Below are 26,795 nucleotides of genomic sequence, written 5' to 3'. Positions count from 1 at the left end.
CTAACAAAATATAAGAATCCTTTAAAGTGTTAACATATATCCTAGCAAAATTTACCAGTCACTAAGTATCCTAAGATAATCTATTGACACTATATTTTTTTTCTAGTACATAACCGCATATCGTCGACTTGTTTAATAAGTAACTATAATGATATCGTACTCATTACAATAATGGCTTATTCGACTGATCATATTTATCGTACATCATATTACACAATCCATCATACGAAGCATTGTGTATATATGGCTGTAATTCACTAATATATATCTGACTCAGTATGCATTCTAATCGTATATCCCTTTAGTAAATCTATTATATCAAATAACTATCAGTAGATGACAGAAAAAGAACTTGAAAAAAACAAATTCTTTTACAAGGGATACTTAATTTATAGTTATATATCCAATTTCTAAATGGTTTTCCGAAAAAAACGACATAAAAACCAAAAAGGTTAGGAAATGCAAAGTAATTGTATTAAAAAATGAATATATTTAAGTCGAAATCTCCAGCATGACCACGGGTTTTAAAAAAAAATAGTTTAAATAATTTATTTTTATCTAAAGTCATAACACCATTTACAATTTTCGCTGACAACTTTGACTAAAATAAAATGAATCATTCAGAGCATCTAAAAGTGACCTAGATATTGATTATCTTAACATATTTGGATTGAGCTACAAAGTGGAAAAGGAACCTTATTTGTTATGTTCAACAATAACAATTCAAACGGTGTCAAAATCAGTTTAAAAAAAATCATATTATATATATCCGATATAGCTGAGTTAAAAGGATAAACCACTTCCAAAACTACTAACATATAATAACAATCCAAAATTTCAACATATCTGCTCTAGCCCAATTTACCAGTCACTAAGTATCCAAAGATAATCTATTGAATTCTATATTTTGCAAGTATATAACCGTACATGGTTAAATTATCTTATGAGGTCCAGAACAATAATTCGTCAATCAAGCGTAATAGAACATCTTACAAATTATAGATAAGTAAGCACACTGATTGTCATAATAAATTGTTATACATAGTACAACAGTTAAAGGGTCCCTTGACTACAGCATGTCAAAACAAGCATATACTGGTGATGGTTTGATAATGATCTTGTCAATCTTGATAGAAGTTTATATAATGGGTCAATACTAATATGCTATACTGCTCCATAAAAAGTTTGCGCCTTTTACTATTCGCGATGTTTTTGAGGCCAAGGTAGTTCGAGCCTAGCTTTATAATCCTTATACTCGGCATACGCTATGTTATCATCGTACCGTCTGAGTATAATTCGGCCATTCCTTGTACAGACTGACTTAACTTCATCTTGAACTTTCAGGCGTATCGCAGTAAACACCTGTTGGTTCAGACGAGTAAGGTCCACATTGACGAATATCTTGCTCTGCCTAAGTTTTGTTTTATTTCGCATCACATCATCTTCCATCATTCGTGATATGAACTTTATAATCACCGGTCTTGGTTTGTTTGTTTGTTTGATATCTTCCTAGGCGATGTCCAGTGTCAATATCCGTTTCATCGACGTTGATAGACAGTTTCTCTAACTCATTTAAGAAGTTGCCTAATGTCTGTGATGGTGTCTCGTGTTCAATGTTATCTTGAAGGCCAAACACGAATGGTGTTACTTCGTGTATAATGTTTGAGTTCGTTAAATCGTTTCTTAGTCTGGATTACTTCGTGAATTGATATTCGTTTAGTCTCAGATGACCTTTTTTGTTTCTCTTCAATTGTTTTATTTAAGGCACTAATCTCTTCTTTCAGTTTCTAATTTTCTTGAGATTTATCAAATAGCTGCCCGTCTAAGATATCAATTCTCTTTTCGAAGCTAGCTTTCAGTTAGCTTCTTCTCAACTAGTTTATCGACTATTTCTTGAATAACGCCATCGTCTTTTGCTTTGACTTTCTGTGTGCTAAGTTTCTTTACAACTGCTTTTTCTACTATATCCTGGATATGCTTATCATCTTTTGTTTATACATTTGAAAGTTTTTTATTTATTGAATCTAACTGTTTCATGATTGTTTTGATTGTGTCTGTGTTGTCAGTAGAATCCAGCGTTTCTTCAAGAATTTCCGTCTTTTCTTGTGTTTTCTTACTTTTCTTCTTTTTGGGTTTGTTTTCTTTTCCTGTTTTGTTCTGACTAGATATACTTTGTTCATGCTCACTAACACTGCTGCATTCATCTCGTGTTCTTTTCCTTTGCTCGACTTCGCTTATATTTGCCCCTCTTTTGTTTGGCATTTTCCACCCATTTTAAGCTGTGTAACGTTCGTTATCTTTTTTGTTCAGTATACAGATTTATGAGCAGCACTTGTCCCCTATATAGATGAGTTCAATATATAGTTACACTATGTTGTAATGCACGAGAGGTTAAGGTAATTCATGAAGAAACATTCTGTTTACTCACTCAGCTTCACAAAACTATTTAAGTCCTATTAATCCATTAGCGTTTTAGCCGCACTCTTTTGTGGATGCCTGGCACGTTGAACGACAATCACAATTCCAACTGGAAAGATTACCTTCAAGCCATTGTGCAAGCGTTCAACGCGACCAAGAGCTCTACTACTGGTTTCTCTTTTTACTTCCTTATGTTCGACTGGCCTCCCCGTTTGTATGTTGACGCTTTCCTGGGCACAAGTCCGGGTAATCTTGCAGACTCCAATCATTCCATTTACGCTGTAAGACTACGGAAGCGCATGCAGTACGCCTACAAGGCTGCCAGAGAGGCTGCACATAAGCGAACTGGCCAGAACAAGACCAACTATGACCGTCGTGTTCACGAGAACAAGCTGGTTGTTGGCGATATCGGTCTGTTCAGGAAAGGAGGAAGCTCGCCATCAGATGGGAACGTAGCCCCTACGTTATCGTAGACGTTCCGTATGATGGTCAGCCGGTGTACAAGGTTCGCCTGGAGTCCGGCAACGGGCCTGTTAGAAAATTACACCGGAACATGCTTCTCCCTTTTCAGTCGAGTTACCTGCACCTCAACCTGTCCCCAAAGCCAGACCAAGGACCAGAATAGCCCCTACTGACAAGGAGTATGATGGCGACACCAGTTCGGAAGAGTCAAGTTCCTCCGCTGTCTATATCATTCTTCAGCGTCGAGGTCGTTTCAGTCCTCCTGACCCGCCCACACGCGGCAGTCCTTTAGCATATACTTTTATACGTTTTATTATATGTTTTAGGTTTCATTCGACAACGTTATAAATAAACATCCGAAGTTGATTGAAAAAGAAAATTTTTTGTAAGGCTATTTTATTTCATTATAAAACAGATAGGTTTATGCATTCTATTTGTAACCTTTTAGTACAGATTTGATTTTTAGCGATGTTATTATATTGATGTTTAGCTTGCTAGTAGCGGATAAACAGTGTAAAAGACATTATATTGTCTTAAACACTGGGATATAATAAAAGAAAAAAATCAATCTTTGATAAAGTCTGTTTGTCAAAAATGTATTTAACAACATATTCCTCTAAGAGAACAGAAATAAATAGAACAGTAAATCGTTTGTCGCAACAGACCTAACCCTTAATACTGATTTTCCTTTTGTTCGTGATATTGCTGTTAAAAATATCACCCCTTATTCTAACCATCTTTGTTTTTGTATTAGGTGATGTTGCTTTACAACGTCAAGCTAAAACTTTTGGATGATTGAAATGAGAACTGATATGAATTACACTAAACATTAATGAAAAGACATATACATGTTTTTACTGTAGTGCATTGTATGTTCACTTATGTGTTTGCCATAAACGGTATACAGCAAGATGCTAATTGCTGATTGGTCGAATCGATGGCACTCACCAAACACATTTCCATATCTGTTACATGCTAAATACTTTTCTGGATTCATATCCGGCACCATGCAGCCAAATTCGAGGGCACATCGTACCCAAGGCCAAAAAATGCGATGGATAATAAATGGATTCATGTAAAATATAAGAAATCCACCCTGTAATTCTGGCAAACTTCGAAACCGACATGGATACGTGTTAAAGTAGTGAAATGTCGATGGTAACGTTCGTCGAGCAACAGAACCGCCTCCTTGAGTGAGGAACACGCCTGCCTTTCTCCCTTGGTCAAGAAGTATGTTGAAATCGGATTGTTTGAATCTGACAGAAGCATCCATCCAAACAACAAAGTTGTGCATCCTAGCGATTATCTGAAATGATTTTTTTTCGAATTAATTTAATAATCTCATAAAATGCATGAAATTAATGTTTGCGATAAGTGAAATGGTGTTAATGTTTTTTTAGAGAACAATGTATGTCTTATGTCTTTATTGAGTGAGAATGAGGCATTTTAAAGTTACCTCAATAGCTAACGGCTTGAAGGCATATCCGTGTAAATGCTTAACGTGAACGGGATATCGATTGAAGTCGAACCTTTTTACTGTACAGTTGCATATCTTTTGCACCTGAAAAAAGATAGTTCCAAAGCAGACGCTCTGATTGACCAATCTTAGAAAAACAATTGTCGACACAAAATAGAATAACCAACAAATGACTGAATCCATAAATATATTATTAGTTACATACTCGTTTATACTCTTTTTTTCTTAAAGCGACTAGATACAGCAACTAGCAGAGCAGCTTTGGTTTAGTTATTGCTGAATGCATACACATGAATATGAAGGAAATAGATTTGCAATATTTTAACGCAGATCTAATGATAAAAAAAAATCAACGTTTGTCATGAAACTGCTTTAGGAAGTTATAACATTTGTTTCAGTGAACTTGTGTTTCACTGACCGTTCCCAGCAGGAGCCCCACATTAAATGATAAAGTTATTTTTGGAGGATGTTTAGTAAGGTAATGTTTGGAGCTTCTGGTTCAATGTCGTGAAGCTCATTAAATTGTGCCTCAAATGAGAGTTTATATTGAATATGTGGTTTTTAGTTTGTCTATGAATTTATCATCATTGTAAAAGTAATTTATAAACATTACCTATTTGAATATTGCTATTTGTATTAGATAATTATATATTTGTTCGCTTTCTATACTCGTGTCAAAGCCCTTTATTAGCTATTTAAGATTTTGTTCAAGAACAGTGCAATTAATCTTGTTCTTGAACAACAATTTCTAGAAGATTGTAAGAAATATATTTTTTGGAACTTTCAGACATCACTTCGTGAAATAGTCTAGAATTTAATGCATTGCTAACAGTAATACCACAATGATTGATTTTTCTACGGAATGTAATGAACTTATCTTTGACAAGAAAATAAATTTGAATTTAATAGAAAATTACAATGAAATCATATATGAATAATTAAAAAATAAGGGGATATTTGCCATTTCGATGTGTTTTACTGATAGTGTTTGGCTCGAAAATTCGTTCCTAGAATAAAAATACATTTTATTGTTTTCGTCAAAATTATGATGCTTACTATCTTTGTGTTATTACTTTCTTAAAAGTTTTAATATTTCTCGAAATATTCAATGGCCAATCTTTTTTTCCGGGCAAAAGCAAGAAAGAAAGAAATTTCTGATACATTTTGTTATGGTGTGTTTTTATTTTATTTTACAGACCGTTTCAAGGCGGTACCTAACCATTCTTGATAAACATACCTAGAATGTTATAATGTTTACATGCACTATGTTGTTTGTGGAGTTTTGTGCTGTTGTTCCATGTTACTTGTTTGTGATTCACTTTTTTGTGTTCTATGTCTTTGGCGTTTACCCCGTGCCATTAAACGGGGTTTATTTTAAAACGATTTCACTAGTGAGCTTGTTTCTGTAGTTGGTCACATACAAAAATGTACATAAACGATGAATATCACATTGTTATCATATCCTTTGAAATTTTAAGGATAAGAAGTACCACCACGTAAACCTTGTTAATATATAGTTTAATACACGACGAAGGTCATATTGCAAGTATAGCATGATATAAGCCTAAACATATTAAACGTTTTCTCAGATAGTAAACCGTAGCAAAGTTGCTTAAAACGTGTACTTATTTAACAAACGCCGCTTAGCATTAATTGTAACTTAACATTGAAAGTGTTTAATTTGTTATTGTATTTAATTGTAAATGTAACAGCTTCAAATGCCGAAAATATTGGAATGGTTGAAAAGCGGAATGTTCTAATTATTATACCCAGTAGGCGGCACCTTAAATAAAATGATTATATTTTTAACATTTTGAATGTGAAACACATATGAAATTGTTCTTCTTCTTTATAAGATTGTAAAACGCTGTCGAAGTTGGTTAATAGGATAAACGAGAAAGCGCACATAAAGCCTAAAGATGCTAAGTAAGTTTAATGTTTAGCTAAGTAAAGATGCATGTTACTAAATATAGTAAAAACATCTTTCATATATGAATATTCCAGTATATACAGCCCGTCGTAATGATTTTAATTTTTTACTTTAATTATGAGTCTGAAAGTATTTCCATTGATAAGCATAAGAAAAGGACAGCATGGACAATAGTTTTCTTTCTATATGTTGCAAACTACTTAGATAATGATATTCAAAGATTAATGCGAAATAAAGTTTACTAAATTCATATTGGTTCCTCGGCTTCCTATTTAATAAGTATAAGTAATTAAATGTATTAACATTTAAAACATTGTTTAAATGTTGACTAGCTAAGGTTAGTAGACGTAAAGTAACGTTCGATATACAACACCACAAAAATATCAAAAAGTAAATTTAGATATTCCAACTGCAATAATAAGAAACAATAAGCATACAGACGTAGACAAATAATGTGTATTTATATGCATTATTCGCAGCATTTATTGATAAACAACAGTTTAATGTGTAGGATAATTGTTTTACTTTGCCTTTAATCCTCTTGGCAATTTTAAAAAAGGTAAAATATGTTTCGGTTTTGGGCATTTGATAATTAATGTCGAAAGAAGAAATTTATCAACACAAATTCTGTAAACATTTGTGTGATTGAAGATGTGGGTGTATCAATCTGCGTTCTTAATACTGAAATTTTGTACTCAAAAAAGTATGAAATTACATGGACAAGCCAAACAGAAAAAGAAGACAAACATACAACATACAAATACAATAACAGCCATATCATACGCTTATACATCGAACTATGTATTAGCAAATGTGAAGTTGACAATAATGCAAGCCATTTTAATTCGACAGCTGGGATTCGTGTCTAAAGATACGTTTTAGACATTCAAGCTTATACCAAGCTATATTTTTAGAATCGGCGATATTGCTTTCTTGTAAATACAACGAGATATTGTGTAACACAAATAATAAAACCTGATTTGTTTACGATTGAATATAAAACAAGGACTCATTTAAGCAAGATCGAGCGACATTATATCCCGAAATTGTAAAAGACAGGTTGTCGTAAATTAAATTTTGATTAAAGCGAAGACAAATATTAATATTATGAATGTTAGATGTACCGTACTATACTATCTCAAAAGGTAATTTAAGCCGGGGTTCGCTGTGCAAACATAAACACTTACTTTTTCTACTTCCTTGACAGATAGACCTAAATTAAAGAAATAAAGCATCCAGTTTCTATTCAAGCGTTGTCGTAGGTCGTTAAAGTTGTGCAACATTTTAATCATCTCTTGAAAATGATTTGAAGATGCACCGGTTATAAACACGGGTAGGTCATCTGATTTTCCTGAAGTCCATTCCTTCGCTGAAAGTAACAAGTTAAAAAGCTATTTCCATATGCTTTTGTTGTCTCTGCCCTAGCTAAAATGTTCTTTGTGCTTCTAGGCGTTCACTGTGTAAAATTCTTATATTGCTATCTGCATTCAACATTTTAAATTCAATTTGTTTGGATACCATTTTATATTGACAGTTATTTACACGGGCTTGAACGGGTGTGTACGTGTATGCAAGGGACTACTTCCTTTTTTGTCGGAGAGATAGGTATGAAATAAATTGGGCACCAGTGAACCATGAAAATGAGAACCAGAAAAGCTTTTCATACATTGTTCATATAAAGCGCGTGCATGCCGGCAAGCAAATTGTAAATGTTGTTTTGCAGGGTTTGACCTCCGTTAACCATTGGAAAATCAATACTGAAACACCCCAGGTACATGTACTTTTTAGATCGAAACTTCCATATATGGATATGCGTTAAAATAGTACTGCATTTAATAGGAAAGTCTGTTTCACTTCTGTGCAATACAGCGTGTAGCAAACAGTTTGTTGTCATTGAAGCAGTTATAACATCCGCCAAATTCACTGAAACTAAATGCGTATGAAATCGAACTTGAATATATTAGTCCGCATTTCACGCTACATTGAACTTGACGAAGATTTCAAGCGAGCATTGGACGCCATTTTGTTTATATGGAACTGGAGTCATAACAAATCCTTCTCACAGTTTAGAAGCAGAGGAAATAAGTCTAATTAAATGTAAAGGAGAGTTTATCTGAGATACATGTTATTAATTTTTATTGAATTACACACTTTGAAAACTTTTATCTTCGCGTTCTAATCGAGGTACTTGTTTTCCCGGATTTACGGAAACCATAATCGGTGCCGAACTAAACCAACATTTTTTTCAATTTTTTAAAATACATTCTAAGACATTTCATAACAGACTAAAATGGAACTTTGGGTCATTCAAAACATCAGATCACTCATGGTTTTAGCTCGGTCAATGAGGTCCGCGAGCAATCGCAGTCTTACTGTACAAATAAACACTGGTAAGAACTGTATTTGACTTACAATGCACATAGGGTCATAAGGGATAATAACGATTAACCTCTGCAAAGAAAATTATTATTTCTTGCTTATCTCCTCAGACGCGGAGTTATGCAGTTGGGTCATTATATCGGACTATAAGTATAAATCATGGTACGGATAGAAAAATCCGACCCGAGGGCACGCGCATACGCCGGTTATGAGGCTTGCAACGCATCGTGCCCAAGGGTCGGATTTTTTTATTCCAACCGACAAAACATGATTTTTTTCTTGCATATCTTAAAATTCAAATTTGTGGAAAAACACACGTCCGGTATGCAAGAAAACTATATACTCAGAGTGAGCACAGAAAGTGGGTCAAACTCCCTGAGTGTGATGTACCTCTCCAAAAATATAGTGCCTGTTTCAACCAAAGCCATCCACCCCCTTGCACACAATTGTATATACTCATTGCAAAACATCCATAACTTAATATAGTTAATCAATTCTGTCTTGAACTTTGAATGCATGAAATTACACTATGTGACTTTATGACAATATATGACTACATATAGAATTGTGTATGCCTCAAATAATTCTTAACTGGCATTTCGCATACCTTCACAGTTGTAGATAGTAGTTTTATTTGGTTAAAACATTGCTTTTATGTTACTTGCAGTTTCTGATGTGCCAGCAGCCTGAAGTGGTCAAACAATCTGAACTTGGAGTGAATGCAGCACAGAATCCCATAGTTCAAGAGAATGAAGATGTTAGTCACCTCTGTCAAACTTATTTATGTGTAAATAATTTAAAGTGTGACATTTACAGCAAATGTACAATAACTGAGCAGCATATAGTCCGAAGGACTCCACCAACATTTTGAACTGCGCCATACCATACCCCGATAAAATGCAACATGTCGAATTTTAATACTTATATTTACATTCATTTAAATCTACATTTCTGCTAAAATAAATTGATTATTCAAGAGCATTTACTCTTTTCTTTCTCTTGTTGTTCTCAACGGTGGGTATATTAGAATAACCGAATGTCATAACACAATGAATGCGCAGATAAAATAGTTCCTTATTAATAGGTTCAGTTTCTATATTTTCAAGGACAAGTATATTATAAATACACATTATAACTGTTTAACAACTAGGAAAATACAACTGGAGTTAGGAACATTTACAATAACAATAAAACAACAAAAAATATCGTCACATGCAAAGTTCTCATCATATCTCGCGATAAACGCGACTTAAAGTGTTTGTTAAACACGAGTTGTCAAATTTAAGATAAATTCCAGTAAATTTACTTGTTTAGCGTTATGTTAAAGGAGCAGTTGGCGAAGGAACCATGTTGAAATATGATGTTAGACAAATCTGCAAGTGTATTTTCATTTCTTTGGACTTTAACATCGGATGAAACGACTGTGGCGGTGGGTGGGGTAACGTGTTTATCAATGGGAGCTTTTGCGGAAGTAGAGCCAGAGGACGCGAGAAGACTCAGTGTTGAACTGAGCTCTTTCTTCTGGACTTGTTGGGTGCCCTGCAATACGACTTTAATGATGCCTCATTCATGTGCCCGGACATGAACATAATATGACGAGCTTCAAAGCCACTGTCGTTCATTGCTTGGATAGTTGTGGCCCTGACACTGTGCGCGGTGTACCAACCTGTTGTTTTGCTTGCTTTGCAAATGTCACCCATGAAACTGCTGTATGACCGCTTTGACAGAGGCGCATTGGTGAACCAAATGTCATTTGCCTCAGGTCTTGCGATGGCATCCTTGATGCAGGCATTAAACAGCATAGGCGCCGATTTGTCGGTTTTATTGATGAGTAACTTTAACTTTGCTACAGGACAACATGGGCCACCTGTCGTTTACATTCTGCGGTCTGATGGAGCCTCATCCTTGGTAAGCCCACCCTGGAATTTTGTTTTGCTGCGTCTCGTGCTTCAGGGTGACATACTCAATTCCATCATGGTCTTCAGTAAACTCAAAGGAGTCGATTTGAAGCTGGTGATGAAATTCAAGGCCGCGTGACACGAAGTGGAGAGCAAGTTGGAACCATACACACTGTCGAAGAATAATTGGAGAGCATGGAGCATTGGCGAAGAACCTGGAAATGGTTTCAAAGTCGCTTTGCTCGATGATAGGCTTGTGATGTGTGGGTCGGGAAAGTCAGGCCTAAGTTTGTTCCTTCATGAAGCCATCAAGTGTGCGATTTGCATCCTTAAATGATGTGCCATTAACAATGTCCATGTTGCGGCCAAGGTCGGTCAGATGTCTGTTCAGACCAGATCGTATGTTCTTCATACTATTCTTGTGGTACACCTTAGACCCAGCTCCGAAAGCATTTGAGCGCCTTTCTGATGGCTGCGGGGCGACTTCGCAGTAGAACTTGCGCAAAATCTGGCCAAGTAACTCTTCTGAGACAGTAGACGTGTTTAGAGGCTCAGCATACCTAGATCTATGCCAATCTGGAGTTAGAAAAAGCATTTGTGCATTTAAGTATTGAATTAGTGTTAAAAATGTTTTATAATTGTTGTTTATAATTATGTTTTCCTGTTAAATGAGTTTTGTATATATTTTCACTATATTGTTAAAAATATTTTTTATAATATTGTTAAAATATCTTTTTATTGTGAATATTAAAACTTTAAACACTGTTTTCGTACATTTTTATTTGTTAAATTAAGTTGATTTATCTTTTCAACAATTGGAGAATCAAAATGAAATAATTTACACTCATTTTTCACAAAAGATGAAGAAAAAAACACTTTCATACCTTGAAATACCTTTACTGCCCATTTTGTGTTTTCTCTTGTTCTCTTTGACTGGTGAGACTCTTCAAAAACCTTTATGTCTTCCTCGCCTACCCTTCTAAACCTGTTACAATCTTCTTGTTCTTCCTTCAGTTCTCCTTCTTCCTTCTGTTCTTGTTTCAATTCCTTGATTGCAGGTTTTGTTGAATTGTCAGATGCTTTACAATCACTAAATGTTAATTCCAAATCCCGAAATAAGTCATCATCATTGTCATTTAATAGTTCTTCAAATGTTCCATCCATCATGAAATCAAAATCTAGATTAAAATCAATTAAATTATCGTTGCTCATTTTGTTTTCTCTTGTTTACTGAAGTTTTCGTCGTCTGCATTATTTTGACAGGTTGCCAATAATTTTACTACGATTTCATTGAAAAAAATAGTTCCGTAGTTAATAAGCTCCGCCCATTTGTATTATTGCGCCCAATGACAGGACAGAAGTATCAAACAAACGCACGCGATATCCATGGGAAATGCCATTGCACTTTATACAGAAATAAAGTGCAATTGATACACAACAACCATCGTTAAGGAATGAAGTGTGAATGGAAATATTTGTATATTGTTCAACTGATATGTTAAATATTTATGATCCAGCTGTCACAACAGAAAACATTGCTTGCGCATTTTAGCACACTGAATAATATAAACATAATTAGACACTGTATTGCAAGTATATTTTCAGATTAATCTATATAAAGTAATAGTAAAAATAACCGTAGCCTAAATTTGTGCATATTAACATATGTGCATAATTAGCCTCATTATGACATTCTGTGTAAATAATATAATCTAATCATTTTAATTGTTTCAATTGTTTTCATATATAAATGGTTTTGGAATATAAATTGGGGCTTGCTCTATTTGCATGTACACTCAAGAATTATGTATGAAATAGTACTAAGTAAGCTCAGCTGACAGTTGTGATATTCACTGGGTTCGTATTTGATAGGAAATCATGCTCATACTTTAATGGCCGTGAATGTTTTAGGGTTTAAAAAATGCGTATAAAACAGTCTCAGATAATGTTGGATAAACCAAAATGTCCACTCAGTGCTTTTTTAAAAAAGAAATGTATGGAAATGTCCAACAATATCACTGACTTGATATGCTATATAGGCGCTAAATTGAGAATAAACTTTAAGCTCTGTTCAATGTTGATTGTAATTGCAATTTATCATTTATTTCATCTTCCTGTGAGTTGAAACATTATGTGAGGGTTAAGAGAAGTCTTTTGTATGTAATTAGGCCTTGATAAATTTAAATTTCTCTAACATACTGGGTCTTTAAGATAGTCCCATTATATTGAAAATTGGTTTTGACATTTTCCATGCTTAATTCAGAATATACTTGATGTCAAAAATGTTTAGAAAGGTCATTTAGATATACAAACACTTTATAATATAATGAGTTTACATTACTAAAACATATTGGGCCTTTAATAGTCTAGAAAATTTTAACATGAATTTATTAATACAATTTTATCTCCCACCAGACGTAAAACACACCTTTTTATCAAAAGGCAAGACAAAAAGGTCACTGTGGGTGATCTAAATTTGTAAAGAATACATGTGTACATGTATATTTAACTGTCTAATGTCTAAAACAGATCTCTTTTAGTATATACCTGATTTTAGCAAAGCTGTTAAAATATGAATTATTGAAATTAAGTTAATGTTGATCATTAAACATGATGTTTGTCAAATTCATTTGTTATTTCAAACACGAATTATTTTAAAAGTTTATAGAAAGCATTGTTTAGATAATTCTGTAATGAAAGCAGCATTTGTATTTGCCCTTACTATCCTAACAACACAATTTTTCATATTTAACATTTCGCAGCATTTTTGGGGGGATACTGATTTTTGTAACAAACAAATAAGAATATATTCTGTTTTCTCACTGATATGTTTTGCAGATGAGCTGTCAGAGTTGCTTGGCTTGAGTTTTGTTTCATTATTTTTTAGTAATTGAATAAATGTTTTGCCATGTTTTACCATCATATTTTTATGGATTTTTGCTCATTCAATTCTAGTAAAAATAGAATTACCTCTGATTGTAATATACTTCAGTGCAACATTATTGTTATGTGATCATTTTTATTTATTTTCTGTTTGTAACATATTCTTCAAATGCCTTTTTTGTACCTGATCTCAAATGCATAGTATCTTTATTTAAGTTAAATTCCAAAACAACTCCAAACTTCGATATAATATCTATAGTAATGCATTATATGTAATGTATACAATATTATTAAAGATGATTGTGTATATAAAAAATGAATTGCCAACAGCAGCAGAATTGGTTATTATTAAACGCGAATGTTGTTGAAACATGACTACAAGGAAGCAGATGCAATTTACTAGTATACAAAGTTTGAGGTACCTGGATACTAGCATCCTTAAGTTATTTAAAGAATACGGTCACAACGACCTTGACCTTTGGCACACTGACCTGAAAGGTAAACTCAAACCAAAAATAGGGTTGTGCTAAAATCCGGGTTAGAGTAAGGGTTAGGGTTAGGTTGACTAACCCTAACCCCAACCCTAACCCTAACCCTAAAATCCAATACCCGGTATCACTCCAGGGATATCAGATGACATATCTCGGTATCAAATGACCCGCTATCTATTGCCTATTGAAGGAATGATTATCGGATAAAGATCTCTGTTTTGCAGTTGTTGTATTACAATAAGATTATAATACAATCACTGTCATTTTTAAATAGCCATGGGCCATATAATCACAATTTCAAAAACTGGAGGGTAGAAATGGCTAGGGTACGAAATAACTACATTAATTTATCGTCTTTTTAAAGATCAAAACACATGTTCATTGTAGTAATTAAAACATTGAGTGTTATAATATATTTTTTTTTTAATCTATTCCCCAAATATCATATTTATTATTGAATTTAAAGCTACCATACTCAAGATTTACATGACTACATTAATTTATCGGGTTTTTTAAGATCAAAACACATGTGCATTGTTTTAGTTAACACATTGAGTGTAATTATATATTTTTTTCAAATCTATTCCACAATTAAAACATTAAAAAAGAAACACATAAAAAACAATAATTATTGAATGGAAATCTACTATTATCAAGATTTACAGTATGTTAAAAAAGTGTAATTTTACCTATTGATACATGCTTATTATGTTGTTTAACATATTTAAAGTCATTGTAGATTATTGTGGACAGTGATACCGGGCCTGTCGATACCGAGATTCCTTAAGAGAATATTATATTACCCGGTAGCGACTGTGACGAAAAACCCGGTATCAACATAATCCGGTATCATAAACTGTGTTACCGGCTTTTCCCAGTATCCATACAAGGTATCGGGTTTTAGCACCACCACCGGAATTATCTTAAAGGCCTAGTTTAAGGAATGTTTTGCATGACAATACCCTGCTGTGTATCTCCTGCTAGTTGTCACAGATAAGGGGCCAATTCCCTGTTTATTTGTTTATTGGCTCAGGGCCATTTAGGGTCCATTTCTATAATAAAACCTCCAAAACAGCACAGCAGGATACTCAGAACGGAGATCTCATAAGACAATTAGGCAATTAGGTTTCGATCATTACACAGAGGTTGTGTACAATACACGGTCTTTTTTTTGGGGGGGGGGGAGGTCACTTATAGAAGGATAAAACTAGGCCTTTAACTTAATTTTTTGCGATTTGATTTGACGACGAGTTATCGTGTGAGCCTAAATAATTGTTGGGTTACGTACAGTTCCTACATTTTATCATTGGTACTGTTGTATGTAATGAATTGTTCCTGACTTTTCGCATTTACAATTTTTCTTAAAAAACTGATTACGATTTTGGGGGTGAGTTATTTAATACCCATTAAACGTACGTTTCGTATCTTGATGTTTCCTTTTTCTTTATTCAGTTTATACAATTGTTTGTTTGTTAAGTGTTTTTATCAAACAAAATTTATCAGTTTATTTTACAATCATTATTTGGCTGGTCCATTTTGATCTCTTGATCCTCCATCAACATACATCAACAAATATCTACAACATTGAGACCTATTCCACGCGACGCTAACCATCAGATATCACCGTTATCTAGCAAAGAGAGGCCCAGTATAATGGCCGATGGCGTTTCTATTGAAGTATTAAACATTTTGCATTGCCCATAACATATCGGTACATCCATGAACAAATTAAAAAAGTAACATTGAAGTCTTATATGTAATTGAATAAATCGATTAAAGACCCCAGTTATGAAATCATGAATTGTATGAGTGTTTAATTACATAAAAGAGCATTATTTACAATCAACGAGAAGCTTGCGGATAATAACCACGCTGTTTAAATTTAACACACTTCTTATTGCATCGTAAAAAATGTTAGCTAAATGCATTTGTGGAATGCTAGTCTAGTGTGTTAGGCTGTCGGGCGCAGCACTACATACTAAAAAACCGCAAATCAAAATCAGATTTTGTCGGATATACTTTTTGAAATTACATGTTAAAAGAATAAATGCGCTTGGGTTATAAAACGTATGTTGTTTTTTTTGGCGTTTAAAAAAGGTGGCGAATCAAAGGATCACTCTATTTAAATGCGTTCATAAGATTGCAAAATTAATGGATTAGGGTTAGAATTTGAAAGCGTGTCGAAGAATCTTAAATTTATCTTGGTGAGAAACCGAAGGGAATGGAGTATTATGCAGAAAAAGGAAACGGTTGACAAAAAGACCCTGCAATACGTTACCTGCAACAAATAATCAAAACGTCCTCGGCCAATATCGGGTAGTATTAAATTAATTTTACACTAGCAAAAATACTCGCGAGATGAAAGCAATGTACAAATATCCTAGTACATATAGGTTTATCGGTTACAGTTTAAGGTCACTCAAATTATATTTTGGATTCAATGTTTTTGACTGTGATCAGAAAGTAAAGCTTGTGGCGCCTACAGCCTTTCAACCGTTTAAGCGTTTTCATTTATATTATGTGTTTCTCGTTTAATCAATAGTAATTGCACCAACTAGACGTCTTAGCGCTAAGTATTCTGTCACGTAACTGTTTTGCACCATTATGTCAATAACGAATTTAACAACTAATGACTAGCGTTGTAGTTTATTTTAATGCTTGAGCGGTTGAGATCCGCCTTCTTATGATTGTTCCCATACTTGAGTTAAGGTTTAGACGAACACAAGGGAAATAATCTTAAACACGATATTTGTATATGTCTGTTTGGCCTTCGTCTTTTGCCTTTGAGTTGTGGTTACAATCGAGTATTGACAATATGGTACGAACGGTAACTACATTAAAAATCTTTATTTTCATGAAATAAATATGTTTAAACCAATCTCCATTCAGATTATACAAACTTTAGTTCCGGCCATGTTCTGTATTATTTCAAAACCTCTGATACTTAATGCAGGCTCTATAACTAAATAATACTAACATGACTTCGTCACTTTAAAATTTCATTATACTCAGTAATAACATGTAAAGCATGCTTAACTATAAATAATAAAAAGATCGATAGCAAAACATTGTGTTTTGCAAACATACTCCTGATCCAAACGACTTGCATGCTTGTTATTTTATATTTTTATCATAAGTTTCAATACTTTTAGACATATTGACGATATTCTAAGTTTGGATAATTCGGTATTCACAGATGATATTAACTCGATGTACCCTTCACAATTGCAACTTAATAAATCTATTACAATCAAAAAAGCATCCTATTAAGATCTGCATCTCGAAGATAAACTGAATATCAATCTTTATTATAAGCGTGATGATTTAATTTAATATTTAATTTCAAAATAATTAATTACCCTTCTTTAGATGAAGATGTTCCTAGTTCGCCATCATATGGTGTTTTTAATGCACAGTTGATAGGACTCGCTAAAATACTCCCATAAATCACTAATTTCAGCTCTCGCAGTAAACTCATGACGGGAAAACTTCTGAAACTGAGCCTTGTGCTGTTCTTCCCTGTTTCTTGTTTGTGCTTTTTTATGTTCTATATCTTTGGCGTTTACCCAGTGCCATTAAACCGGGTTTAAGTTTAAACTTTTTGCTACTGAGCTTGTTTCTGTAGTTTTTCGCATAAATATTTTCAGATATCATGATAAAGGTAATCTTTCTCAAAATTTGTTAATGGTCATTATGACATCATATCAAAGTACAATAGCAGTCTTAAATCGCAGATTGCTAACAGTATTGCTCATCCCGATTTTTATGGTGAGTTTGTAAAGAAAATTCGTAAAATTAAAATGTTTCAAGCAGCTAGTTGGGCACAGGTTTTGTGCTGTTGATTCATGTTTCTGGTTTGTGATTGTTTGTTTTTTGTGCTATGTTTTTAGCGTTTAACTTGTGCCCTTGAACGGGAGTTATGTTTAATCCTACGACTACGACTACTGTTTCATCGTTTAAAACTCATTTTTAACTCAATTATACAAGGTACGTTCTCTAATTGAAATTAAACTTTCCCAAACAAAGGGCTGTTTCCCTGATAATCATTTTATTTACTTTCAATAACGTTGTTTTTCTCATTTCTTGAAAATCCCAAGTTCAGTTTTGTAAACTTTACATCACTGTTTCTATCACGAGACTGCAAATACTCTGTCAATGATTACTTTTTGTAATTTATTTTACCTTTAGATATCCTTAAAGCAAAACCCTTTTAAAACACAACATTAAAGTGACAATCTTATTCAAAGTCAATACATACACATGTATAACAAACTTAAATTTTGACTGATTAACCTTAAACTACTAACTAAATAATGCACTAACGGAATATTTAAACAATAGTTTTAATTGTGGTAATTCTTATTTGGGAGTAAAAGTGCATTTTTAAACAGTTGAAATACAATTATAATAAAGTGATAATAATAGAACGAAAAATAAATTGATTTTCAGCCGACTCACAGGAAATGTTCTTGAAAGGTGGTTTAAATACCTGTTGTTTTCGTTCTAAGAAATTCTGAAATGTGCCTCAATTTCGAGATCACATATACTGTTTATAAAAACATTTCTTAATCCTTACAAGTTATTATTTACAATACTTAGGAAATATGTAACCTGATTGATTTAATGCATTGTTTTGTTTTCTTGTTTATCAACTTAACATGAACTCAATATTAAGCTTGTTTCTTTGTCACAAATGTTAACTTGGATATACCTTTATTAATTAAATACAGGTGCAATGTCATATATTCTAACATTATTATGTAGAGTAAAGAGACAGATACAGTAATACATTGTACCTTTGACAAACTGTTCATACTCTGCGATTTGTGTTGGAATGGCCGTTGAATTTTCCCAGGTTAGCTCATCATCTTTCCAAAATCCGTCCGGACAGTGCGTATCATTCGTGATAGCTGATAGCCGTCGAGGCAAAGTATAGTTTACGACGACACTGACTTTATATCCTGAATAACAAAAAAAAAAAAATCGATGCAAAATTAAATATGAACACAAAAGTTCATAACCTAGTACAATAAGCTTATTGTAAAAACATATCACTTTATCGTTTGAAAATGCAACCAGTACTTATAATTTCATTTTCTTCAATTCGCCCAAGAATAACTTATTTGAAAATAAAATATAGATATTTATTGCATGCACCTGTAAACTGATACAATATACATAATGTGACATGGACGTTCACCGTAAATAAGAAGGTACAAGTGTAAAGAAGGAAATCTTTTTATCAATACGATTCTTCTTGCAAAGTTCAGCTTTCTTATGCTTATTTAAAAACAATGGTTTACAAGCTGCGCTTCGGTAACTTACGTGATTATATTTGTTCAATGGTTCTGATATATAGCGAACGAGGTCAAGGTTTATCGAAGTACTACTTACTTTATTTCGTTTCATTTTATTTCCTGCTTTATACAAGGTATTTATTCAGTACCAATAAATACATCTTTTATGTTTGGATGGGGATTTGATTTGATTGATTAATTGGCTGATGGTGGTTGAATCTTGTCGTTGAATAGTTAAAATTGAGTTTTTGAATCAAAAAGAGGACTTGATTAATTTGCTTTAAAGTTTGAGTTCGACCACATGATGGTTATTTGTTTTATTTTACACGTATAGATAAATGTTGGGCAAGTGTAATGTTGAACGGTGTTAAACTGGTTTACTCCAAAAGTGATATTTGATAACTAAAAACATGCTATTTAAAATGCTGGTTGTTCATCATTCAGCATATGTATATAGGATCTAAACAAATATTATGCAGCAACATACAATTCATTGCTTTATGTTGAAACAGGTCAATATGAACAAAATAAACACGTTTTCATAAATATAAAAATATTCTTTCTTGTTTATAATAACGCAAAATGTCAAACATGACTTTTTTGCATAGTATCTGGATTTGATTCTCTATTTACTCTTTTGTTTTTGTATTTTAGTAGAGAAATCAAGAAAGCAAAGACATGTTACCTCATTTCGTATGCAGTATCGAATAAATCTAAGAAGAGATCAAACCTTAACTGACTGCTCCGTTGATGTAAACCATTCCCCAACTAATGCTTGTATTTAACCATGCATTCAAGTTCAAGGGCACATGAAGCCCAAGGACAAGATATAATTTGAATAATAAACGGATTCATGTTAAATATATAGGATCTGACACGATTTTTCATTTAATACAATATTTTATTAAACGAGTTCATGATATTTGTTAGTAAGCGAGCATATGGCGAGCTTACTAACAACTTTCATGGACAAGTTTAATAAAAATCTTGTATTAAATGAGAACGAGTGTCAGATCTTTTTTATCACATGCTTAACGGTGTTTTTATTACCAATTTAGTTCCACGTTCCACTTTCTGAACCCATTGTTTGACAGCCAAAGTACACTGAATGGAATGTCAACGATGCGCCATATAAATAGTTCCAAATGAAAATGGCAAAAACAGCTAGCAGTTATCAAGTTTTAATTCTGATAAAGCGCTGAACAAGTCACAAGTATAAAAATGTGTAGTAAAATATTCAACAACATGAATAACGAACAATTTTAACCATTAAAACGCAATAAGTACACAATTTGATGACGCCACACTGAGAGTACATGGTTTACGCGGTTTATTTGACCTACATCGGTCTGTCATGTTTTACTGTGTGCACGGATTTAAAAGTTATTCGCTGTCGCTTTCTACGATGACTTTGAAGCGTTTTCTTAGTGTACATGGATTTTCACAAAATGCAAATGATTACGACGAAGCCTTACTCTGCACTGCATGGATGTTGATGTTGATGTTGAAAAAGTTCCATCAAGAATGTTTCCAGAGAACAAGCTGTTCTAACCGTCTTGGGACGTACGTGTGATGAGAAGCCTGTGCTGCGGAATTCGTATTTGTGTTTTGGTAACCGAGAGCTGATTAAACTGGCAAGCAATTTTTATGGCATTGGTCGCATATTGCCTGTTAAGATGGAGATGTTTGAATTGTTCTCGTGTTGTTTGTCACTAATGTGGCTGTATTTGTTGACTGACTGGATATTTTTGTGACTAGTAATCTGCATTATCCGGTTGGTGGAACATTGTTATCAGAAAGTTTTCGAACAAGATGCTTTCTGGCACTATGATTCGTTAGGCATTTGTCTCCCGGAAGTCCTACCGCTTCATTATTGAGGTAAGTATTTGTTGGCGTTTAAACCATTTTGTTTACAAACAATGCGGAGGGATATCTAGGTCGCGTGTGATTAGTCTAGCCAATAGAAATGTCTGATATGTTATCTTACACATGTGTAAGATAAAAATATTCGTAATGGGTATATTACACGGAAAACAAGAGTAAGCATGTGATAAATAAGAAATCCTCCCTGTGTTTCGGTATGATTGTCAGAAAAATGTACGGTCGATTAAGATTGGAAAAAGTGCAAGAACAATTCTTAAATCTTGGATTTTATTCAATTATTCTATGAGATAACATTTCAACATTTTTGGGGGTATTATTGTGGGAGTGTTTTTTGAATAAATAGTGCTCATATTGTGCTCTTTATTTCATGTGACTTTGATTCGGATTTGGAAATTATTCTTTTCCTGAGAATATTGATATCTATTAATAGTTTTTCGCATAAGTATTTAATTGCCTTTAATTGGTCGGGCCGTCAATCAAAGTTATATGACGTCAATCTATGCCTTTAAAATGTAGCGTGCTTGTGTTCAGTTGTAAATATAACAGAAATAGATATATGTGTGTGTGTTTATACTTGATGTTGAGTATTTTTTTGCATAGTAGGTCCATAGGAATTTAATTTGATTCCTATTTTGTCAGAAATAGGTTTAGGAGGTTTTCGAGGGTAATTTCAATACAATTTAGTTAATCGTGTTTCTGCATTTTTGTGCTACTGCATTTGTTCTATAATGTATAATGTAACAGTTGGATACATTGAATAAAATCGAAGTCTTATAACTCCTATCTCTGTTGTTTTATCAAAACATACATATTTAGAGAAAGTGTAGATGCAATTAATTGGATATATAAATTGTTGTAATACTTATTTAGTTCTTTTTGTAAAACTGTTAGTAAATAAATTAAGTTGCTATGCGTTTGTTGCTGGCTTCCCTTTCTTTATTGCATTTGGTGGACCAAAAATGTGTCAACTAGAAATTAAGAACGCTTTGGTCCGTTTTGTCAGGGACGAGGATATTTTTTAATAGAGTTTACTCTCTCATGTTTTTGTATCAAATCAGTACTTGAACTTCGGTATAAACTTAAGTTAAAAGAGAGATAATTGCAAGAGAGAAATATGCAAATGCATTTAGAAAAAAGAATGTGTGAAAATAAGATGCAAATGAAGTAAAAGAAGAAAAACATAAAGAAAAACAAATGTTAGGAGAGAAAACGCAAAGAGAATAAGGAAAAGAATGTTGGCAGAAAAAGATGCAAATGCAGCTAGAAAAGGAATGAGTAAATGGTGAAGGAAGTTTCCGAATCCAAAATCGGAGAACGAGCAAATCCGTCTGAACTGGAATATGACAGAATGTGACACATGAGGCTTTTCCAACATATCACCATATTAAGAAAAATGAGTTAACAATTATTTCCTACACTTTGAACTTCTGCAATGACATTCAGAGCACTGAACTGTACTCCGGGTTTTTGACTAGAGTTTACTATCTCACGTTTTTGTATCAAATCAGTACTTGAACTTCGGTATAAACTTAAGTTAAAAGAGAGAAAATTGCAAGAGAGAAATATGCAAATACATTTAGAAAAACAGAATATGTGAGAATAAGATGCAAATGAAGTAAAAGAAGAAAAACATAAAGGAAAACAAATGTTAGGAGAGAAACCACAAAGAAAATAAGGCAAATAATGTTGGCAGAAAAAGATGCAAATGCAGCTAGAAAAGGAATGAGTAAATGGTGAAGGAAGTTTCAGAATCCAAAATCTGAGAACGAGCAAATCCGTCTGAATTGGAATATGACAGAATGTGACACATGAGTCTTTTCCAACATATCACCATATTAAGAAAAATGAGTTAACAAACATTTCCAACACTTTGAACTTCTGCAATGACATTCAGAGTACTGAACTGCAATCCGGGTTTGTTTTGATTGGTAAAGCATTAAATAGTTTTGGGAGTGTGTGCAAAAGTATTTGTCCTGGTTTGAATACCAATCAATATTTTTATTTGATGTATGTGCCTATATATAATTACCTGTAAACAAAGTCAGGTTAGTACACTGTACCATCTATTTAATCATGAACTATACATATACTTCACATATATGATTTGTTCAAAGAACTTTTGCTAGACGACATATGTTATGCAGTATTATCCTTTATGGTTCAAAACAAGAAGGAAAATCAAAATTTGTCTGAATTAATCACAACCTCTTGCACATCATTTAGTCAAAACAAGTCTCAAGCGAAGATGTACGCTTTTGGCACACTTTATTTCAAACAATGGTTGTACACTTCTGACAGGATAATTTTAAACTACATCCAGTTGCATACTGATGTAGCCTGTTCTAAAGGTTTGGATGCATATGTCAGTCATCATGAGCATTTCGTTCATTTCCAAAACCATAACAAAGACATCACATTAAAATTTCATTATCATATAATTACAAATTTGAGCAAGTGCGAGTAAATGCTTATCAGCTTATTAATATTCATAACCAGACTACATTTACTTTCTTTTATAACCTATGACGTCACGTCATAGTATAAAATTATTGACAATAGTAAGCCCATTTTATATATGTATGTTCCTTCTTCAAAATATTTTGGGGTTTAAATAAAGCAACAATTAAACAACAAACGTTTTAAAAAATATTTTTCTGGTTTATGTTTTATCATTAATGAAAATAATTTGATTGCGGAGAACTGGAAGCTGAAAGTCCGTCTGCAGCACAGAGTTAACATGGCGGGTGATCATAGAATTCGACTTGTTTAAAAATGTTTTTGGGTAGTTTTGAGTTGTTTGAGCCAGAATTGAGTGAGGAAACTGGTGCTGATGCTAAGGATGCTGCTGAGATTCCTCCAGAGGTTGAAGAACTGATGAACATTTCTTTTGATGATTTGCCTTAAGTTGCAAATAAAAATGAACGTAAAGCTGAAAGTTTAGATCTAGGTCAACAGCTTTATGAAAGTAATGACATGCCAACCATTCATGAATATACACAGCAGGGCAGTAGGTTTAATGGTAAATTTATTGTCCTAGGCAAGGAATAATGGAATATACGTTTTAGAGTCTAAACAAGTCGACTTTATGTAAATATCTTACCTGAAAAGTGCTGTTAATCCTTTTCGAAATGGTAAAAATATTAGGAGTCGGCCGTCATTACTGGTCTCATTGTTACTAAATTTAGCTCGAAGTGTCTGCAAGTCGACGATGTATTCATACGCGTGGGAAGGCTATATGCTGCTTAGAATTATCGAGTGATAAATGGCAGTTCTTGGATAATAGCACAAAAAAAGATCTTTTATTTTTTTAAAGTATTACAAATTATTTTTCTGCGTTTCATTGATGTATGAAGTGTCGGAAAAGTAACACCTCAATTATACATAAATACCTTCGGATGAAGGCGGTAATCCCATCAATTATCGGTGAATCTATTTTAATGGGTGTGGGGTGTGTGGTCTGTTTGTTTTTGTGTATGTGATGTTTATATGTTTTTTTCTTTAGTGCATTGTCGTTTGAGCCATTGCCTTGTGCCTCTTAAAGTTTATTTTTTTTAAGTTTTCAACTACTTGGCTTATTTCTCTTGTTTTCATTGTATTATAATTTACATTTTATTGTTCTTGTTACAATGCTTATGCGTGGAAATATTATTGTATTAGGCACTTTTGCTTCTTTGTGTAAGCGCTTAGGTTTCCCCTTTTGATTTTGTTGTCTTCCTCTCTGGCGTAAACAGTCAAATTGACTTTAATTAATATTTTCTATGAGTATACCTTCATGTATTCATTAGCTTATCGAAGGTGAACCTAACTTTTATCTTGCTCATTTCAGCTGTTTACATTGGCATCATTTAGCATTGTAAATGTTTGCGACTCTTTGGTTTATAGAAATTGTCAATAAAAATTCAATTTCATTTTCAGTAGTCTAATGCAGCTTATGCACAACCAAAATCAATACTATTGAACCGGAACAAGACATGTAGGACACAATGAATCTAATATCCCGTTTTAGGATACTAGTGTCAATGTCAAACATACTAAACGTAATGCATATAACTTCACACGATATCAAACTCATAACAAAATTATCAAAATAGTATTATTACAAGTTTGACTAATATCTTCGGTCAATTTGTGAATATAGTGTGCAATCATGGCGGTTTAAACTGGTTTAAACTCTCAATTTCACAATGAAATATGGGGTAAATACACAATTTAGTCGTTTGCTTATGTAGAGGCCCGTTTACAGCCCGAAATGTTATTAGTAGCTTTATATTGTTCTCCAGACAAGGATGTGAAGGAACCGCTTCAGTATTTCCAAAGATATCGCCCAGACATGCGAACATAATAATAATAATAAGATAATGTGGAGTCGTTAATTGCACATGGATTTACTGAATAACACAAGCCCGATTTTGCTCGTTTACACACTGATTTAATGGTTTTGTGTTGGGCTTGTTTTCAATGATAAGTTAATTAAACAAGGGACCAAATCACTCGTAGTGATATATTAATATTATTAGTCAACCAAATACCAATACTATCCGAACAAAATGTTTACCTGAACGTGTATATCCATTAGCTGCATTTGGAAACGAGCGAATTGAATTTGCGGCATCTAATCGTGCATAGGCTTTGTACAAGATGTAAAGTAGTCCTATAAAATAAAAGAAAAACACATATTTAGAAATATTTTAAAATTTAATAACAAACTGCCTAGTAATTTTGTCATTCGTGTCATTTGTATTGAAAAGCACCAAAAATGTTGTAACACGTTGAATACGTTTATTTTGTTATTTTACTTTAAAAGCAATTGATATATACGGACATATGTGTGCAGCTGTCAAATCAATCTGCAAGTATCGGTTTTCTTCGGTTATGAATGATTACACTCGTTATTATCCTACTGCTCTTCGACAAAGTTGTTAATAAGTCTTGTCCTACTAAACAAGTAGCCAAAAGTTTAAACATAAACCACGTTTAATGGCTTAGGGTAACCTCAAAAAACATAGAACACAAAAGCAAAAAAAACATGGAACAATAGCACAATACTCGACAGCACAGTGCATAATTTTATAATATTATATTATATAAAAAATAGGTACCGCCTTGGAACGATCAGTAAAATTACTGGAGGCTAAAATCAGTTTTCGTGCAAGAACCTACCCGTTAAAGTGTTTATGCTCCTTTCGTAGTAATTATAAAAATAATTTAGCGAGCTATTTTATCGGGACCGACCTTATACATTAGTACGAAACACTGATAAACAATAGTAGTACCTCCATTGAATACAATGTTTCGGTACAACGTGTTAAATTAATCCTATCTAAATACATAAGTTCTATTCACGGCAAATATTTCAATGTTGAGTAAATTGATCCAGTAAATTAGAAAATAAGCCAAGTTAATATCTACATGAACTACAGCAGAAACAAGTCCAATAGCCAGAAGCTTTTGCCAAAACCCCATTCAATTACACAGGGCCAACGCCAAAAACATAGAAAAGCAACAAAAATCATCAAATGAATACAATGTACAGAAACAAGTCCAGTAGTCTAAAGTTTAAACAGATACTTTAAACTTACAAACCTATGGTAGATAGCAAGGCTATAAAGTTTATATATTTCCGACACAACGACATTATCGTTAACAGTTTCTGCTCTAGTGTTGTGTTATTTGAGT

General features: G+C 33.2%; 2 protein-coding genes across 2 annotated transcripts; both read right to left on the bottom strand.

The window, feature by feature from the left end:
* LOC128210242 (uncharacterized) lies at positions 1–26,795 on the bottom strand. Its single transcript, XM_052914459.1, has 6 exons — positions 26,703–26,795; positions 25,675–25,770; positions 18,735–18,899; positions 7,475–7,656; positions 4,337–4,441; positions 1–4,186 (listed from the first exon to the last, which is right to left on the bottom strand). The coding sequence occupies exons 1-6, from the start codon at positions 26,752–26,754 to the stop codon at positions 3,710–3,712; spliced, it is 1,077 nt and encodes a 358-aa protein (XP_052770419.1). The 5' UTR covers positions 26,755–26,795; the 3' UTR covers positions 1–3,709.
* Positions 10,487–11,990, bottom strand: LOC128210243 (uncharacterized). Its single transcript, XM_052914460.1, has 2 exons — positions 11,449–11,990; positions 10,487–11,140 (listed from the first exon to the last, which is right to left on the bottom strand). Exons 1-2 carry the CDS (start codon positions 11,774–11,776, stop codon positions 10,848–10,850), a joined length of 621 nt encoding a protein of 206 aa, XP_052770420.1. The 5' UTR covers positions 11,777–11,990; the 3' UTR covers positions 10,487–10,847.

Source organism: Mya arenaria, chromosome 12, assembly GCF_026914265.1.
Source record: "Mya arenaria isolate MELC-2E11 chromosome 12, ASM2691426v1".
NCBI lineage: Eukaryota > Metazoa > Mollusca > Bivalvia > Myida > Myidae > Mya > Mya arenaria.
This window is presented reverse-complemented; position numbering and strand designations above follow the sequence as displayed.